Raw genomic sequence first — 21,041 nt, 5'->3', positions numbered from 1 at the left:
CCGGTGCCAGGCCGAAATACCAGTCGGCCCCTAGTGGCACCCGTGGCCCGCGGCCACCCGGCTCCCAGAGCCGCGACTTCATCCGAGTCAAAGAGATAGAAGAAGCTATTTACATAAGAAATTCGGACCACCCATGAGGCTTCCGTACTCACTCGCTTTAGGCTTGCCACTGCTCCGCGGGCGCTCAGCCTCGCTCTCCCAGGATGCAGACCACGTGGCTCTCGTACTGACGAATGTCATTTAAAAAAAAAACACTTGCGAAAAGGCTTAGCATGTTGATAAGTTCAAACACTACAGCCACCGTCGCCTCGCTCAAGAAAGCACGCCGCCGACGCTAGCGATCGAAATCCACGCTAGGCCTACGCTTCGGTTCAAACAAAGGTCTCGAACGAAGCAAAACTGTTAACTCTATCGTCCGATGCCCCAAGAGCCCCACGCTGGGCGCCAGATGTGGGAGATATGGGGTTCTCCTCCGTACTCTTGGGGACAAAGGAACGACAACACAGTAGTGCAAACAGTCACAAGGGCATTTATTGCACCTTTCATAGATCAATGCCTGCTAGCCGAGTTGCTATCCCCAATACATGCCGATGCGAGCGAATATGTTCGCCCCATGCTGGATCCCAACGCCTGGTCGCTCGCGCGTACTGTCACGCGAACGGTGTCCAAGGCGGCCACGCGAGATGGTCTCGCAGAAGCATGGTCGGCGCACGCGCGCGCGGCACGTCCGTCCCGCTCGCTTCCCGAACCCAAAGAGGACGCGCCTTGTCTCTCGGCGCCCGAGTAACCCCGCCGCGGCGCGACAGTCGCGCCATCTCTCGCACTGCGCTTGTACCACTCCGACCGCCGCGGGCGCCAGGCCACGCGAGCCGTGCGGGAAAACAGCATATCAGGGGATGCGCTATGCGGGAAAAACATCAAGGGACGCGCGAGAGTCGCGCATCCCCACAATATATATATATATATATATATATATTAACCAAGGGGCCCCATTTTTATTAAGCATATCATAAGAAGCCGACAAACATTCACACCAAGGTTCAAGTGAAGACGAGTTGCCTTCACCCAAAAAGATCACGTACTCATGAAGCATGCGGCAAAAAGGATGTTCCACATGTACCGCCAAGGTTTGTGAGTGGTGGCACTGGCTAACACTCCCAGGGTTAGTTCTAGTAGATGAAACATAAGTACCCAAGAAAGTGGATGGGGAAATGTGCTGCAGTAGCTCAATTGGTAGAGCATCGCATGCGTAATGCGAAGACGTGGGATCGTTCCCCACCTGCGGCAATTTGTTTTTATGTTGTCCTTGGTGTCAGTGTTTGTTGGCTTCTTATGATATGCTTAATAAAAATTGGGCCCCTCGGTTAAGCCCCTTTCTTCTCGTTTATTACATAATGAGGGTCTCAAATCTGGTAGCATTGATGCCTTCAGGTAGCATGCATGGGTTTATTGACCAGTTGCCTTCATCCAAAAAGATCATGTACTTGTGACGCCTGCATCAGAAAGGATGTTCCAGATGCGCCGCCAAAGTTTGTGAGTGGTGGCGCTGACTGACACTCCCAAGGTTCTAGTAGGAAACATAAATACCAAAGAAAGTGGATAGGGAAAAAACTCCACGGTAGCTCAATTGGTTGAGCATTGCACATGTAATGCGAAGCCGTGGATCATTCCCCACCTGCGGCAAGTTGTCTTTTCATCCACTTTCATTTCCATTAATTTATCATTTCTTTAATTTGTTTAGTAAAGTACAAGTAATATCCCGTATGTTGTCCTTGGTGTCAATGTTTGTTGGCTTCTTATATATATATATATATATATATATACCAAAGATATAATGCATCTAGCAAGTGTGGTTGGTTGTGCCAATATTGTTAGAGATAATATGTGTGGCTTGCTGTACAGGTGTTTTCATGCCGTATGGTGTCGTTCTAAGGCCTTGGATGGGAGCTGCAGCCATGGCCATGTCAAGTGTCTCTGTAGTCTCGTTTTCACTCATGCTCAAGCTGTAAGTAGAGGTGGCATTGCATGGCTCTTTCCTTGCCATGGTCATTTTTGAAATGAACCATTGCATATGTGCATTGTATGTGAGAAGTATCAGAATTCATTGTAGCTTAAGGGACCCCAATGGCAGATGTGATTATAGAGTAGTGTTTCAAGATGTGTATTAAGGTATGTCAGTTTAAAGAAGTGAGTGAAAACATGGTTTTTACAAAACTGTGTCCAGGTTCTAGTGTGGGCTTTTAATTAATCTCTCTTCTTTTTGTGAACATTAAGCAATTTCCTTTCATTTTTTTCTAGTCAGGGTTTGAAGTTCCAGCTCTTTACTGAAGTGCATCTATTTAAAAACTTTGTCTTCCGAGCAAGTCATTTTTGTTTATCCAACAAAGTGCACCTTGTTTTACTGAATGTATTGCACCAAACTAATAGCTTGGTACAGTCATATTTGGTTGTAGTGGCAATATCAATGGGCTAAGACAGCGTCATTGTGAAGAAGTTCAAAGTTGGGAAGCTTGGATACCAATGGGTAAATTGCGTGGGAAATTGAAAAATCAATAACTGTGAACACCACATTATGAAATTATGCCAGAATGTAAAAGTGGGGCTAATATGCTAGGCTGGGAAGAGTGCTGTGTACTCCTAACAGTTTGTTACTTGTGTGGTTTCTCCTTAGGTTTAAGAAACCAAGACGGGCTGCCCTTGAAACCCAACAGTACCTTTCGGAACTTCAGCGGCAGGGCAACTCTAGTAGTTCCAACTATGATGACCTGTCACTCCACTGTGGTCTAGATGATGTGCCTGCCAAGACCGGTGTACAGTTCAAGTCATCCACTCGTGGCTCAACGTTCACCATACTGTTCAGCAGTCTGAGAGACAAAGCTGAAAAGACTAAGCAAGGGTACCTGCTCGGTCAGGATGAAGAAAACGCAGACATGTGTTCCTAGATTGACCAGAACCTGCCTGCTACCAGTTGCTGCTGCACTTGCTTCCCCATGACCATCTGTGTTTGATGATGGTCGGATTGAAGCATCACCTTTTGATTACAAGCTGGTACAACTTGACAACCGAGTACCTTGCAGCCACGCATGAAATACGTGCGTCATTGAGGGTACGTGCTTATTCTACTATCCTTAGTTGTGACACCTGGGTGGACCGAGTTACCTCCCTTCGCAAGTGACACTGACGGTAGTTTGCTGCTGCTCCTTTTGAGCTGCTGTTCGCACATTCCTGGCCGTCGGGCCGTTTGTGGAGAATAGCGCATTTTTCAAGGCTGCTAATGCTGCGCAGCATGTGAGAGTGAGCACTGAAATTTTTACGGAGACCTTCAGAGCCAAATTGACTGAGCTTTGGAAATGAATGAGCCCAACTCTTGCTCTGTGGCAGTGTGATGGCCTGACTGCCTCTAGAATTGTCATGGGATGTTAGAGTGTACTGATGTACGTAGCCTGTACTGCAGGGAGCATTTAAGGTGCTATACAAAAGGCAAGCTGTTTCCTAAAGGGAAATTCTGTGATGGTATGTTGCTTGGATAGCTAGCAATGTATTGTTTAGACTGAATGTTTACATGAAGGAGCTAGCAGGCATGATTACTTATGCATTTTGAACCATTTATTGAGATTATGGCAACCTGTCCTTTGAAAGGTTAAGACATCTTGTTGTTTCTCTGCTCACTTTCAGTGTTGGAGATGTGAAAAATGGCAGGTTTGTATGAGAGTGGTGAGATGTATTTTGCCCATATATTGTAACACGGAAGGAGCAGTTGCCAAAACTACTGCTTTGCCGTGAATGATGCAACGTGCCAAAGTGAGATTAGACTTATCAAGTACAGTCAACTCGCGATAATTCAAACGCTGTTTAATTTTGTAGTTAATTAAAACACTACGATTTGAATGCATGTTGAAACCACAAAGTTTGAAGGAGGCCTTTGGGTAAAGGTTCCCTGCAACGTTATCTTGAACATGGCAAATGAGCCCTTGCAGTCACCAAATGGTGCTCTCACGATGACCTAAGCAAAGTGTTACTCAGTTAAGACAGCAGAAAAATCTGTAATATCACTCAGAAGATGATTTGTACTTTCCTGCTTAATTAGCCCTCGACACCCTTCCTTTAGATCTATGACATGAAGGCATTGCCTGAAGGTTAATGGCTACATTTCTTTATTAAAGCTTACTGTTGGCTTGACTTCTTTAGTTGTCACAACCAATCAGCTCCAGCCACTAAGATCAAGAGTAAAGTAGACCTTTTAAGAGTAAAGTAGCTGGAATGGCAAGTATTTAAAAAAAAATAAAGAAAGGAATCGCACAGCATGCTTCATTTTGGCTGCACTCAGTGTACGTAAAAGGGCATGGGAACACATGGGGGGTGAAAAATTCAAGTGTGTGCAGCCTGGCACAACACCGATGATTTATTTGCTGGTGCATAAAAGAAAAAAAGTATATGAAATTTACTTGTGGTCAGGCAACATTGGGGTTCAGCTCTACCTTCTGTGACAGTGCATCAAAGAAGGTGGCATTCTGGGAGAAAAAAAAGAAAAAATTGGTATTTATAAAAGTAATAAAAGCTGTTATAAAGAATTGCTCGAAGGAGTAGGTTGCTTAAGCACTTCCCCCCAATGTGCAAAGCATTTTAGAAGTTTGTTAAATGATATTGCAGGGTCACATTAATTAAGAACATTGGATTCCCAGTTCAGAGTAACGGCACCGAAAACATCTCTTGAGAGGGCATTTATAACGTGTCAGTCATCATAGTAATCCCACATTTGATATTCAGGCTGCTCTGGATCATGGTGGGCACCACTACAAATTGGTACCACCAGTCTCGTCACATGTTACAGCTCTGATATTCAGAATTTGTGTGCACAAAAACTGTGGAACCTCACAGTGCCATCAGTCAGTCTTAACATGTTGTGCACGCATTTGTTTAAATAAACTAAAGATTTAGTACTGAGCCCTATTTTGTTCAAGGTCTCCTAATTCAAATAAAGACCTCTGGTTTGTAGGAGCTTGAGTTAACGGGAGTTGACTGATTTTGTACGATATTAAGTCTGTGAGGCTGGAGGGGACATATGGTCTTCACATGACACTGACTGCACAACTGCCATGTCCCAAATATGAAATTGCTTCTATTTATTTTGTTCAGTGGACCACAATAACATTGCTTTGATGTGACTGATTTACAACATAGTATTTTTTAAACTATTTTATATTGGGCAATCATATACATGCCTGAATAACTTACACTTTGTACTTTTTGTGAGCTTCGAGATTGTTACTGCATTACACTTATTGCACAAAATGAGCGCAAATGCTGGAAGGTAATGTTTCCAATATTTCTGTGTGTTGTCACACTGTGGTATAGTTGTTGAGTGTGATTTATACTTTTCATACGTGAAACTGGTGTTATGTGAACTGGCCGCAGTGTTACGCTTAGAAACAGGTCCCCGTGAAATCAGGCACCAATCAACAGAAGCATTGCTTCTGAGGTGTCAGAATGATTTGAGTGTATGTATTTTTAATTTCGTTTATTTTTATAATAATAAATTATACCTTAGTAGCTGCTCTGTATATGTAAGCTGTGCATTGTAGCTGCTGTAATGCATGAGCTTTTTATGCCATTATGTTGTCGCTGATTTTATTTTAGACTATAGTATTTTTCTATACTGATTCTGTTATTGGATTGTGTTCAATACAGTTCTTCATTCTCATTTGTAATCTGGAACTAACAACTGTCTGACGTAATTCAGTATTTAAGCTTATAATTCATTGACCTGTTGGTATCGGCATTGCACTGGTATCGCAATACTATACACTTTTTTTAACTGCTTGACACACACACACACACACACACACATATATATATATATATATATATATATATATATATATATATATATATATATATATATATAATGATTCTGTGTTGATGTGCTATACAACATATAGAAATTATCCCAAGAAATCCACAAGAACCCAAAAGTTATGCAAAAAGTTTAGCTTGTTTGTGCCCAAACTCTTGTAATCGGAGCGTCAGTGCAACTTCTTGTAACTCTCAGCTTACATGTTTGATTCTTCGTGCAGGAAAAGGGCTCTTCTTTGATGCACTAGGAGGTGAGCTGTGTGTCTCCTAGATTAAATTGAAGCCAACTGCACTTTCTCTCCGAATATGATGTTGCATGTAAGCATTTGACAATTAACTTATTCATAATATCAAATGAACATGATCAGAAAATGAAGACCTTAAGAAGCCATTATTGCGCACAGGATCCTGCCATAAATATAAGGCTTTTGAAATGACAATTTAATGCAGAATTTTTGCACGCACAGTTTAGAAGGCCTAAATTAATCTCTCATATTTCGGACTCTGTACATAAAACCTTTAATGAGCATGTCCATGTTAAACTTAGTTGTATTAAGCATATTTTCTGGTTAAAAGAAGTTTTCTAAGACCATTTTGTTCTGGCTGCAATAGCACCAACTTTTTAGCTTAATGTGGTGCTGTATTTGAATGAAATGGCTGGAACCTGCATTGTGTTATGCTTGTTTCGTTGCCATGGTTATGTGCTGATACAGCGCAAGAATATTCTAGAAGGAAAATTGTGCTCTGTGGCACTATCAGATAATGTTGCACAATCTCCGAACTTTGGGACTCCTTGCATTCCACTTCATTGACATGAAGTGCTGTTTGGGCTTTTTTCAATGTTGTGTAGTTACCTGTATGCATGCTGAAGTGTGTTAATGCCAGAAAGGATCTTTTATTGACGTAACTGTTGAGGGCTCTCAATCCTGGTTCATATGGTGATTTAAGGAGTTCTGCTAGCATCACACAAGCTGCTACAAAAAAAGGAAAGAAAAATTATGGAATGAACTTTTATTGTTTTTTTGTGATTATATCCAATCTTCTTGCAGGTATGAGCTGATTTCTCTGCCTTGAGTAGGCACCTCTATAGGGTACCTACTCCTTGAACCACCCGTGATTCATGTCAAACTGCATAACCATATCGCTAAATGTACTTGTATTCTATCTCTGTTGAACTCAATAACATAGTGAGGAAGCATCATGATAAAGCCAAGCACCAAAAATTGAGACTCGTATCTCTTGTCAAAATTGCTGTCCTGCACAATTCGTTTACGTGAAGGATAGATTGTAAAGCCCGTAAAATTATAAGTATTTAGGTGTTGCTGAGGTTTGTTCATGAAGAATGCATTGAACAGCACGGACGCCATAAATTTAGCAAACAACCACTGAGATGTTGTACAAGGTTCACGCTTCCCCTGCACAAGGTTCTTCAACTATTGTTGCAATAGCTTTTCAAGTTGCACTGCGCTCTTGTAGTTGTTTTGACTTGTCTATTTATGCTAGTCTCTTGGACACTATTTTCATAACTTAGAACATTCTGTGTCAAATAGTAAGTCTCTCTGTCGTGTGCTTGAAAAATCATCTCAATTTTGATTATGTTAGATGTGCTAGAACTTTTTAGCTGTACAATGGGTCAAGACACTAATGAGGATTCTGTTGGGACTGGTTTGCAAAGCCAGTTTTTCTTTAATTGTGCTTTAATACGAACAGACCTCCAAAATTTTTAACCAAAGCATCAAGCCTAGGATTTGTATCCAGCAATGTGTATAATCCTCACTGTTTACATCAAAAGTATGTCATAAAGTAACTGAAAAGACACCTTGGGAAAGGAGGGCTATTCTATGACAGTGCATCTTTTGTTAATGAACACAAAGGTGTCTTTTTTTTTTTTGTTATGAGTATTGTTTGCAACTCCAATCGCTTGTAACCCTGCAGCTGTTTGTGGGAATTACGCATAATTTGTGTTCACTTTCTGATTGTATTTTATGTAATTGCTGCAATATTTCAGTGCAATTCATTCATTCTTACTGGTGCTACCTGATTTCCATGTTGTGTGCACTTTTCTGCATCGCCATGCAGCGTTTTGCATGTCCCCCAGTTTGTTAGGAGCTGTGGCTTACAATAATTTTTTCTTTCCCTTTGCTCAGCTTTTGAAAACAAGCCTTTAGGGGCTATGCGAGCCAGGTAATGTGGCAGGATCATATCTATATTACTAAGAAAAACTCGGAAGAATGTAGACCATTAGCCATTACCCATATTCTGTCTTTCCAGTTGCAGTACCGTAAGGAACAAAGCTGTGTTAGGGCTGGGGAACTTCTACAAGTGTATTAAACCAACTTTTCCTGCACATGAAGCTATGCCCAAGAAATATTTTTCCTTGTGTGTGTACGTGTGTGTATGTGTGTACCTACTACAGTGTGCAGCTTCAGCATGTCCTGTGATACAACCATTTGTACACATTCAGCTAATGAGTGTAACAGCACGCACAACGCTAGCTCAAAAGCTGCAAAGCATCACAGTGTTGCGATAGTGTTTATTGCTGCATTGGTGTTTTCTTGTTGCAAGACTGTTTCCATTATTTCCATTTAATGTTTTTGCTGGGAAAGGAGCAGCTGAGGTGAGAAATGTTCTGTATCATATAGTCTTGTCGTCAGTGTTTTGAAAGTGTTAAAGGGACACTAAAGGTAGGCTTAGGCCGGATCGCCTTATTAAGCCAATCTGAAGTGATAGATTGGTGCTCCAAGATATTCGAAGTTAATTTTACAAAAAGTGTTTTCATCAAAAACAAAGCTTTTGTAAATGAGAAAGTGATGTCAGTTAGGATAAGATTGGTGCTGCCTCTGTAAAAATGCAGTTATTGCTTGCATCACCCCCCACTATGGTTTGCCTCGTAATGAGATAGTGCTTTTGGCATGTAAAAGCCCACAATTAAAATTTTTAAATCATTTAGTGCTTGCACAGTCTATAAAGCTAATTCCGTTGAATTGCATCATAAATGTAATGCAGTCTGGACACCTCTTATAATATTTTTAACTCCCTGGTGCAACCTCTTCATGGTATTTTCTACATTATATTTGGAAGTATGGCACACCTATATGTGTGGCCCCCTCACTCAAACAGGCCTTAATGCACTGCGCAGTAGGACACATAAGAGCAACAGTGCCATTAATTTACCTACTTAAGCCAACCCACTCATTGTGGATGATTTGAATAGTGCAAATACTATACTGTCTCTTTCAGTCATGATTTTCTCTGCAACAGTCATATCTTGGCATAAAACACATTGTCATGTTTCTAGAAGGCTTATGCAACAACCTAGGTTTGTTCAATGTTTGCCTTTCTTGTCCCTTTAATGCTTGAAGCACATTCTGCCAGGGGTGATGTGCATTTTGGGACCAATACTGTGGATGAATGCTATTTCTGCTAAAAAACCCAAGAACACAACTGTGTATCCAGCTTTCTTGACAGCAGTTTGTGGTGAAGAACACCACGTCATGTTTTTTTTTCCGCACCTTGTCTTGGATTTAGCAGCGGCAAAACAATGTGCTCTCTCTGCAGAGAAATGGTACTGCATACAGCATACTGCATTTATACTCTATGCTTACAGCAACACTTCTATTTGTTTGTGTGTTGCTGTTTTCAAGTCTTATTAAAAGATGTGTAACTGTATAGGTCTGGAGTTGACTGTGAACATTGTGGTCATTCGGTGAAGCTAAAAAGCTGTATCACCTTCTGAGCTGACGTATGTGTTGGTGCTTCTGAGCCTGTTGTCGTTCTTGTGCTTGCAGCAGAGAGCTTACAGTTTCTTGCAAAAGATCACCTGCTTTTACTTTCCACTTCCTGTAATGTCTGCCACATTTCATGTACATTAATTCCCACACAATTATAAGTACGGTAGCCTTAGGCCGGATTTCTTTATATATATCGTCAGTAAGCAGTGCCGCTGGCAATAGTAAAATGAAGAGATCTTCCAGAGATCAGCACTTTTGTACCGCAGTGTTCAAGTGGGGGAGACCGATACAGCCAGTACCACTAAGCCGATACCATGAGATCGAGCGACTCGCAGAAAGCAGTGCTGCTTCTCAATGTACATGATTAGTGCCTCTCCGCTTAGCTACCCTCTCTGATGGGCCTATGGTGTTGTATGGAGGAAGGGGAAAAAAAAAACGGAGGGAGCATCACATGAAAATTTCTAAGCCTATATAATTAAGTCTCGTACATTCGCAATATGCATGTAATGGAAATAAGCCCTCGCCGCGTTAACCATGTGATAGGCAAGCGGGAATTGGCGTAGAACCCATCCTTGGGGGGTGGGGTGGAGCAGAGCGAAGTGCAGGTGGTGAGCACCAACCGGGACGAGGGTGTCGCTAAAATCTCGCAAGCCAAACAATGCCTTGTGAGGCCCAACACGCAGGCCCTAAAGGGTGGAGAGGGTGGTGCCAGACAAGGTTGGCTTGCCGAGGCAGATGCAGCCTGCATCTGCCGAGGCTTTTTTTTCCCCTCCATGTACGATTATTCTGGACAATTCCGCCATATTGTTGACTTGGCTACTACGGCCTTTCAACTTGGCTCTAAACGCCAACATCGAAGAATTCTACTTGTCGGAATTTCATTGGCAGCATGTAGGAAGAGGTTTGAAAGTGTCCAGAACGGAACTTCAAGGGGGTACTGTCAGTCAGTGTTGATACTGTCAGTCTCACAGTCTCATTTTTACTCGTACAGCTCCAGCCAATCAGCAGCGGCCGAAAACAGTCGACTAGCTAAACTCTTAACCACCCCCCTCAGCTCGGCTACAGAAAACCGTCTGTTCCTTCCACCATGTCTGTTGCTGTGACGGCAGGCGCCACTAAATGTTACCAGAACGAAACACTCCTTCGAATGTACAGACTGTACGTGCAACAAACATGCAACAATTTTCTTTAGTCCTACTGTGTCATTATTTATATAAAGAAAGGTGCAGATAAAGCTAGGTACGTGAATGGTTCCACGCCTGCCACATAACTAAAACGGCGACAAAAAAAAAAACTGATTACGTTTATATGACAATTCAACGGAAGGCAAACGAAAATGTGTGACGGAGCTGTCAGGCATTATACAAAAGAACTCTAGTTTATTGTTCTCCAGTATAAAACAAATGGCTCATTTAGCCACATAGGCGGCAACTACAATGGGTGGAGGAGGGGTCAGGCTCGGGGACCCGAAGTCTCCCCCCTTCCCCTCCGCGCCCCAATTTCATTGCCAGAGTTCTGTCGTCCACCATCTGAGGTCACTTTTAAGTTGTCATTAACTTTTCAATGGCATGAATATTCACTGACGATTACCATACTCCCTAAGGCGAAATTTGAGCGCAGCTCGGTACGTGTTATTTCGCGATATATTGACACATCGCGCCGGTCACCGCACCGACTGGCAGTGCCTCTGGCAGTCGCTAGCGAGAAGGTCCCCTTCAGTTACGGCCCTAGCGGGAGGGCGATACCTTGGCGAAATGGCGGCGCACACTATTGTTTGCGCTGTCATGGCAACAGGAAAAGCAGCCGCGCGGTGCCTCCTCACCCTAGCGCTTTTTTTTTTCTTTTTATGACGGCGACCCCTCTCGACCACCTTTCCCAGCGTAACAAGAACAGCGTAACAACGGCAGCCTTCAAAACCATCTCGGCATGCGTGGCAGAAGTTGCAGCCATCGCCTTGGCCATGCAGGACGTCGAGCGCCAAACAAATTCGGCTGTCATATTATTCGACTAGCAAGTGGCTTGCCGCCTGTTTCTAAATGGAATGCACCCCAATCAATTCTCAAAATTTTAGGCAATCAACTAGAAGGGCACCACACTATCATATGCTGTCCGGCACGCGAGGGACTGGCAGAAAACACGAGGGCAGACCGTATTGCTCGAGGATTGAACGTCCGAGCAACGGCATGGTCTAGCGACAACCTTCCACCCAATTCTCGTGACATCCTCCTACAGCAAAGGCAGGAGCGGAGACGTTTTGGACATCCTCACTCTGATTTAAACAGCCAACAGGAGAGGGACTGGCGTTGTATTCAGACGAATACATACCTCAACCTGCACCACCTACACAGCATACACCCCACGAGGTTCACTGACGAGTGCCCGTGATGCACAGACACACCCACACTAAAACGCATTACATGGGAGTGCCCCCAGGAGGCCTCAGCACATAGACAGCCCCATATTACACCAACATCCACTAATGAGGAACAGGCAGTGGGAGGCATGGCTTGCGGACGAGGGTCGGGAGAGAGAATTGGCTCTTCTGGACCAAGCCCAGCGAGCCGCTCGTGCCAGTGAGGCCCTGGAATAGGGGCCACAACCATCGTGCCTTAATTTATTTATTTTCAATAAAGTTTTTACTCACTCACTCATTCTGATATACTCACTGATATTGGCCTCGAGCTCCACCACTGCAAAAGCTGGCGCCACCGTCGGCGTGACATGCTATTAGGGACCACGTGGACATAGCGGCCGCGTCGGCTGCTTCGGGAGCGCTGAAGCGAGCTGAAAACGAGAGTTTAAATTCCCTCGTACGCTGAGGTCCTCATTTAGTGGCGAGATTTTCCCGCTTCGAGTGTCTCCTTTACAATGCTTGAAAGCACTACAATATGTAGTGGCTGCCTTTGAAGGCGCGCCACATGGTAGGCTACTGCTCGGGGCCGCAGTGCCGGACGTACGCAACGGAGCCCGGTGTTAGCCTTATTCACACGTAGCCGCAGGGCAAGGAGCTGTGTGAAGCTTGGCTGGCGAAACTTAGAACCGGCAGACAGCCATCGGCTACAGCTCAGGTATGCAGCAACCACAGACGCGAAGAACATTTCTGCTACGGCGCCGGGACTGCGCGATGTTCGGCGAGTAGCAGAAAACGCGCACTGAGACGCTCGTCCGCGCCCGCTGCCCGGCTAATGTCATGACAGTTTGGTCTATGAACTTGTTGATACCATATATACTGGCAAGTTCACTGGAACGGAAAGGGAGCGGTAAGACGCACATTAGGAAAAGGCACGACGGCATATGGTCATGTTTGTGTTATGAATTAATGCACTGGATTACGAAAAAGAAGCAGAGGGAAATCGCACGCTGAGAAGACCGATAAACATACACTGCGACGCAACTTGAGAAATAATATTGAAATGTCCAAGAACTTAGAAGACAAAAAAAGATTGAATCATCGCGACGGCACATCGCAGTCGCCGTAGGCGTCGACGTCTCCATAACGAAATTATTTTTGAACAGCTCTGATAGCGTCCACGCAACAATGGTTGCTAGCGTACTGTCAAATGCTCATATGCTCATATGATGCGGCCTAAAGCTCACTGCACGGTGCGAACACGCGCTCACACCGAAAGCAAAACATTGTGCGCGGACATGCATGCAGACGCGCAGTCGGTCGCTGCGAACTCGTGCGATCGCTGCATTGAGGCTTCATTCTGTTATGCCCCATTTGGTTATACAGGCAGCTCACTATAAGAACATATTTCACAGTTTGCTCTCAGCTTTTGGCTACCTTTCACGCAAGAAGCCGGTTCGGGAGACTCCATCGCGGTGACCGCGCGCAGTGGCGTTCACTGTACGTATTCGGTAAAGAGATAGTGCCTGTAAACGATTCTGTGCTTTCAGTTTGCCGAAGATTATTATATCGACAGTCAAAAACTTCCCTCGTTTTGAGAGTACCTACATAATTGTCCAGGAGGGCTGCCGCGTGGTGTTTTTACTGAGCGCCGTAAGCGAAACCTATGAGGAGCGCGCCGCGTGATGCCTCATACTACGCAAGGGAGGCGCTTCCGACAGATGGCGACTCCGTAACTCCTCGCCGCCAATATTGCACAAAACTGGACGACGTGTATGACGTAGTCATGACAACTAAAGGAAGGGAAAATTCACTGGTAAGGGCAAAAACAATGACACGCAAATGCAAAGATTGTTTCATTACAGCCATAAAAAAAAAAAGAAAACAAGAACTTATAAACCTGCACAGAAGTGTATAATATGCATGACATATTTATTACTACTGAACAAAATGAAAAAAGACATGGCAGAACAAAATAACATTGTACTGAAAACGGAAATACACATTATCACATTATTTTGCACTTGGCCACTACTTGAGTAACGGTGGCAAGGCGGAGCATAACGTAGTCGGCTTTTGCAGCAGCACACATAGAAAACATTCGCAGAAAGGCATATTCTTCAATCAAAGACCAGGTTAAATAAGCCAACAACACGACTTTTCTTTCACCACGAATGCAATGCTTATCAGTAAAATTACGTCACTTAACCTTCTAGCTATTTTTTTTTCATACTGTATCCATTGTACGTGTTAGCTTCTCCGACTTCTGTAACGGCGTTCGCACTTACAATGAATAAATAAATAAATAAATAAATAAATAAATATTAAGGATGCGTAAACACTAACAACATTGTGCCACAACATGCGAAGAAGACGAGGAAGAAATGGGGGCGAGAACCATCGCGGGTGAGCCTCTGTCGCTTTTTGCAAAGAATCTAAAACTAACTGATCATTTATTTTTTTTACTCTGAGTTGATAGAAGCTAAAATACTTCTCAGTGCTCCGTTTGGCCAGCTTGGATTTTTCCTAATTTTACCAATTATCTGTAGAAGGATCGACATTTGGGGGCGAGTTGGTACTGGTTGAACATCTTGAAGGGGCAGCGCAATATGACGAAGACAGAAGGCAGGAACGCTGTCCTGCGTGTTTCTGCCTTCTGTCTTCGTCACATTGCGCGGCCCCTTCAAGATTTTCAACCAATTATCTGTTGTCTAAAGGCCTTGGCTCAGTGGTTCAGCTGCAGGGGTATGTACGATTTCCTATGCAACACAAAGAAATTGCTGCGCTAATAGGACATATTTATCTGAAATTCCTATGCAAATTCTATGATTATTTTCATTCATATTCAGGTGATCCCGGTTTCATCTTCTCCTTTTTTTTCAGCTTCTCTATTTCTTCCTTCCTTCTCTTCCTTTATTCTTAATATCCATGTACATTATGCATTGATAGTCTAAATGTGAAGCATTTCTTAGCCTAGTCGGGCGCCAACTTCAGAGCAACGTCATGCGCAAGGAGGCGCAAATTTTGTCTCCAAACAAATGGGGGCCGTTCCCGGAGATAGTGGAGCTCTGAAATTCGCCGAACGAAGTGTAAACAAACACTGAATTTAGTGCGAATCAAGGCGGCCCGCGGCGGCAGGCGATGCACATAAGCTCCAACAGCAACATGCCATCGTTGTCACTATATACGTCGTAATGTCATTGCCTTCATGGCATTGTGATCATTATTTCGTTGCGATGTCATCATCTTTTCGGCGTTTTTACTCTGTTGCTGTCACCGCGTTGCCATGTCGTTCATCTTGCCATTGTCGACATCGCGTCGTCATCACAAAGTCGCCGTCATGGTCGTTCCATCGCCGTTGTTTTGTCGTAGCGACAGCACTGTCTTCAACCCATTGTCGTCACCTTCGTCATATCTTTGACGTCATGCCATCACTGACATGCCGTCGTCGTCATACAATTGCAATAATTTTAACATTGCCATCCCATCGGTATCGCTCCAGCATCATGTTGTCATCTGTGGGAGATATGGTGTTCTCCTCCGTACTCTTGGGACAAAGGAACGACAACACAGTAGTGCAAACAATCACAAGGGCATTTATTGCACCTTTCATAGATCAATGCCTGCTAGCCGAGTTGTCATACACAAAACATGCCGATGGGCGCGCGACAAATCTAGAAGTTCGACTCACCGCGACCGATAGCGAGCGAATATGTTCGCCCCATGCTGGATCCCAACGCCTGGTCATCCGCGTGTACGGTCACGCGGACGGTGGCGCATTCCAAGGCGGCCACGCGAGACGGTCTCGCAGAACCATGGATTGGGGCGCGCGCGGTACGTCCGGCGCGTTGCCCAGTCCGCCGCTCAAGGCCAAGAGTCTTTCTTTCCCGCGCCTAAGTAACCCCGCCGCAGCGCAACACTAGCGCCATCTCTCGCACTGCGCTTCAACCACTCCGACCGCCGCGGGCGCCAGGCCACGCGGAGGGCGAAGCCGCCCTGCAGGAGACGAGCTATGCGGGAAAACTAGATCTCAGGGGAGGCGTGAAAGTCACGCATCCCCACACATCACACCGCCGTCGTCCCACCGTCGCCTTCAATACACCGTCGTCATCACCTGGTGGTCATGTAGTCGTCGTCACACCATCGTCGTCATACCGACGTCGCCGCTCTTTGCACAAATTTGCGTTGCCTATATACCTTTCAGTAACGCTTCGCATCACATAGATAATAAACAGCAAACTAGTGACACATGCGAATGTGCATACAGCGAAAGAAGTGGACTGGACGTGTGATGGACTTATAGCTTTTCTTGTTATAAGTCGAGCGCTCTTCCTGGCGACTGCTTCTGCACGGATCTCGCTGGTTTCCATATTACAAACACAGGCGCTGTGCGGTGTAAGTACAAAACAAATAAAGAAGGTCGTGGTATATTCACCGCGGGTGTATTTGAGCATAACCTGAGCGCGCTGTTAGCCAGCGGTGAAATAAGCCTCATCTCCTTCTAACATGTAGCCAATGCATGCGCTATATATGCATAAAAACCACACGCAGTAATGTTCCGACGAACATTTGACGCGTAAATTTAATACAGACACGTATACGTGTACGTATGAGAACCTTCTTAACTGAAGCAAACGTACGGACGACATCAGGTCCAGAGCAAACGACGAGACCTTATGTTAATGTCACATATGGAACGTTATACGCAACTTTATATTGTTATGCGTTTGGCGCTGCCGTGACCTACTGAGGTGGCGTAATGCCGTTAGAAAGGCATGCCACCACCAGTCGAATGCTTTTACGACAGCACACAATCATTAAGCACGACGAAGCCACTTCCACACGTTTATTAACGCGATAGCGTTAAGGAGCTCGTCCCGCAGAAAATCCGCCGTTGGCGTCCGGCGCCAGACACCGTTTCGTCAAAAAGATTCTCCAACCACACATACCAGGCCCTCCATGTGACGCAAAGAATTTATTGAAATAATTAATTTCTCAAGCTAAAATACGTGGAAAAATCGTAAACTACGACATAAGCACAACCTACAGAAATGATAGCTCTCGGATAGTAATTTGACTATACGAGAAAACGAAATTCTGTTACGCGAAAACTCAAAGAAACCCCTCTTCCAGAGTTCTACAATTCACAGACCGGTCGCGGCGTCCGCCATTTGCGCGCGGCGGCGCGCTGGCGTCTTGGGGGCTACGGAGCGGCGCGCCCGGTTCCTTGCAATTAGTGTTCCTGTATATGCTCCCGCAGGGAGCAGAGTTGGCCGAGCCAACTCTGCTGGCCAATAGCGGCCAACTCTGAGTTGGCCGCTATTGACGTCAAATGATCCGCGCCGCTGCGAAGCCAACTTTACGGGCGCATCGCCGACTCATGCGAACTCGTCGTTTCCGTCAGTACCATCGCCATTGCAATCAGTGGACCGTCGATCGTGCGTTAAGAGGAGCAGCTAGAAGCTCTTGCATCTTGAATCTTTTTCTATTTGCAGATTTGCTGCTACTAAATAGTAAGCACTACTAAATAGTAAGTACTACTAAATAGTAATAGTAAATAAAGGTAAGCTTTGCCTAAAATGTGCACATGTCAACATTTGAAATGCGCTTAAATCTGTGTCTGCACCGCATGTATCGAAAACGTGCAGCTGTTGTGAACGATGGTTAGTAATAAATGGCGCTCTGTTAACGGTCACTGACATAACTGCAGGCACGATAGCTCTCTTGGCGACGGTCATGAATCGGTTGGTTTCGGCAGCCAAAATCCGCTAAGTGTCCACCTTACGTGTGTGAAGTTTTAAACACTCTTTAAAACATTTCTTGCTTTCTGACCATGATCAGACAACTTCATATGCATGATGAAAATCATTGCACCGCTTTTTGTGGCAACGTACTGCGCGTTTGCGAGCGAACTTTGGAGCTGTTCGAGCCACGGGAGTATTTTATTTTGGGGAATCGAAGGCGGTCCCACCCCATATTTGTACGTCCGTGTGTGTGTTTGTATATGCGTGTTTACATAGGTACATACAAAGTTTCGGTTGTTTGGAAGCCCACCCCCTCCGGCTGCACGAATGACTCGTTCGAGCGTAGCCTGTATTAACAAGTGCCCTTTGCTAAGCGCCTGCGAACAATTGGCGCTTGTAGCTCGCGACCACCAGAGAAAAAGGCGGAACACCGCGCTGCATTTGGCTCCTGCGCGCGCGAGGAGTGGCTTCGCTGCAGGGCTGGATCACGGCGGCGGACCTATGCGCAACTCTGCTCCCTGCGGGAGCATATACAGGAACACGACTTGCAATACCTCCAGCTGGCGCTCGCCTCCGCCGCATCGCGCCCCACGCAAGAGGCCGCGTTTCTACCACAAAGCGCGCGCCTTCGTGCATAGCGTTCGCGGCCAGCGCTTCCCGGTAAACATTACGGTTACATACGCTCCAGTTGCCGGGAAGCGTGGGGAGCAGTCAGGGATCTTTGAATGCTATCGCATTCCATCTTAGCGTCCTCCAATTTTTTTTTTACAACGAAGCTGTTTATCGCTAGTCCCTGTATGCATCCCCCACATGCGTTCCCAAGGAGGTATCCTGGCCGCCTTGCGATAGCAATGTGTACGCTGATTACGAAGATAGTGCAATACCGGACATGCGTTCCAGGGGGGGGGGGGGATAGCCTGATCTGCTTACGTCTATATCACGGCGTGTGGACATGAGTGCGTGAGCCGATCCCGGAGACATATTTCCAATTGCTAGTAGGTACAGCGGGGAGTGGCACTTGCGGAGACGACGGACGTTTGCGCGCATGCGCGAGTAAGAGCAGGTGCGAGAGAGGAAATGTGGGGACTTTTGCTCCTTGAATATACGACTCTGCCTAGGCACTACGGAGGAGTTTCTTAGCGCGTGTTGTATGCGCTTGTCCGTAGGCGTGCCGGCAGAAGTCGCGGGGCGCGGTAGTGTTGAACTTAGCATCGCAAGTTGGCGGCTCGAGGCTATTATATTTATTCAATCGTGTTTTTTACTAATTAAAACAACGTGTCATTATTTCGCATTATTGGCGGTGCCTCCGTGACACCAAAGCGGCAACGGGGACATCGAAGCTCCCTGGCGCGCTTCGGCCTCCGCGGCCCCAACCCACGGGCCGCCCTGATTCCAGCTTAGATCCCCCCGCTACCGCTTGGGTGCCCCGGAGACATTGCGCCGCCTGCTTTAGTATAACCTCAGGTGCTCTCCTGAGGCCTCCGTTTGCCGGTTTCATGTGCCCTCCTGGAGCAGTGCTTGTAAAAAATGCAATCTATTGGCGCGACTAAAAAAAGCGACCCGCTACTTATACAACATCAGTCAGAACCTTGCACCTTCAGACACAGCGATCACCGAATGGGGTGATCACTGCCTCACCGCGCGGACAGCCAGCGAAGGAGCGTAAACAAACTGGACCGCCCTCCGCATTGCCGGCATGCCTAGGGGACAAACGCATACAACACGCGGTAAGAAACCACCTCCGTTGTGCCTAGGCAGACTCACATATTCAGAGCAAAGGCCCCCAGATTTTCTCTCTCGCACCCGCTCTTATTCGCGCCTGCGCAGAAACGTCGAGCGCCGTGAAAAAAAAAAAAAAAATATATATATATATATATATATATATAGTCTAGCCCGGTTATAACGAAGCCACTTATAGCGAAATAGCGGTTATAACGAAGGGATTTCAATTTCCCATTCCCATCTTTGCATTTTCAATACATTTTGGGTCCGGTTTTAACGAAGTAAATAAGAGTGCGTCAGCGGATATAACGAAGAGATTTAATACAAACCGAAAAATAATCTGTCAATCAACACATTTTAGCGTCGAGGTAATTTTTTCCGCGAAAATAAGAGCAAAATTCGGCTGACGGCGTCCTTTCATGGCGTCGTCTGCTCTCCCGCGGAGCGAAAGGTTGCTTCACTGCATCGCATGGCAGCATCGATGCAGCTTTGGGATTCCGCTAGCGACTTGAACCTTGTGCCTGCGGGTCTAAGCCACATGAACTTCGTTTTCGCCGATGAAGACCTTGTTGCCACCGACGACTTCACGACTGAAGAAGTTGCCGGGAGTGTCATGGAAGAGACCTTGGCGGACAGCGCCTCCGACAGCGAATGCGACGATGCTAGTTGTGCCCCTACGCCGGTCACCCCCGCAGCGGCCATCGCAGCTGTTGACACGCTACGGATGTACCTCGGGAGTCCGGAGTTCGACCAGATCTTTGGTTCGAAGTTGGATGGTATGGAAGCCGCAATCCTGAAGTCCGCACTCGCGAAACGTGTTCAGGGGACGCTGGACCACTTCTTGCAGCGGCAATAAATCGGTATGCCCATGTTAGCACTTTTTCTTTCATAGTCCACATATAACGAAATAGCGGATATAGCGAAGTAATTTTCGATTCCCGCCGACTTCGTTATAACCGGGCTAGACTGTATATATATATATATATATATATATATATATATATATATATATATATATATATATATATATATATATATATATATAGAGAGAGAGAGAGAGAGAGAGAGAGAGAAAGTTCACGTTTAAGTGGCGCAAGTTGGCCTTTATGTGTTTTAAATCCCGTAATAATGAGAGAGGGAGAGAGTGTGACGACGGCGCCTGCGCACGTGGCTTGCGCTTTTGTGGTTATATAATGTCACGCGCATCGGAGGCGCCGGTGTGAGTGCAGCATAAGCATGGTGAGGTGCGGTGACCGCGGCGGCGCTTGTGTCGGCGTAGTGTGGCGCCGTATAAAAAAAAAGAAAAGATACGCAGTTCCCTCCGAAAGGCGAAGCACCGATTGCGATAGCAAATTAGTAGATAGCTGTACGAAGTAAGAACAGTAGTTATATCGGCATTATAAACTTGCAAACATTCCCTTACTAACTAAAATAACAATGGTAGAATGTGTAAGCGTGACTCAACGAGGACGTAGAAAGAAAGAGACACACAGAGACAGCGCTGTCTTTGTGTCTCTGCTTCTTTCTACGTCCTTGTTCAGTTGCGCTAACTCATTCTATCATGGATTCAAACCAACTAGCCCATCAGCGTGTTTTAACTAAATTAACCAGTTCGGTGTCACGCGTGCATAGGTAAACATG

At 45.5% G+C, this 21,041-nt stretch overlaps 1 protein-coding gene and 1 non-coding gene across 2 annotated transcripts in view; both read left to right on the top strand.

Moving 5' to 3' along the window:
* Nucleotides 1–5,722, top strand: part of LOC126535792 (copper-transporting ATPase 1-like) — a 69,616-nt gene extending 63,894 nt beyond the window's left edge. The window contains exons 20-21 of the mRNA XM_050182598.3: nt 1,903–2,005; nt 2,672–5,722. Of these exons, the coding sequence (XP_050038555.1) occupies nt 1,903–2,005; nt 2,672–2,942 (374 nt within the window). The 3' untranslated portion in view covers nt 2,943–5,722. The remainder of the gene's footprint in view (nt 1–1,902; nt 2,006–2,671) is intronic.
* Nucleotides 1,216–1,287, top strand: TRNAT-CGU (transfer RNA threonine (anticodon CGU)). Its single transcript has one exon. It is a non-coding gene; the product is annotated as a tRNA-Thr (tRNA).
* Nucleotides 5,723–21,041: the final 15,319 nt, after the last annotated feature.

Source organism: Dermacentor andersoni, chromosome 4 (genome assembly GCF_023375885.2).
Source record: "Dermacentor andersoni chromosome 4, qqDerAnde1_hic_scaffold, whole genome shotgun sequence".
NCBI lineage: Eukaryota > Metazoa > Arthropoda > Arachnida > Ixodida > Ixodidae > Dermacentor > Dermacentor andersoni.
Note: the sequence above shows the minus strand (reverse complement) of the source record. Positions and strands in the feature narration are given on the sequence as shown.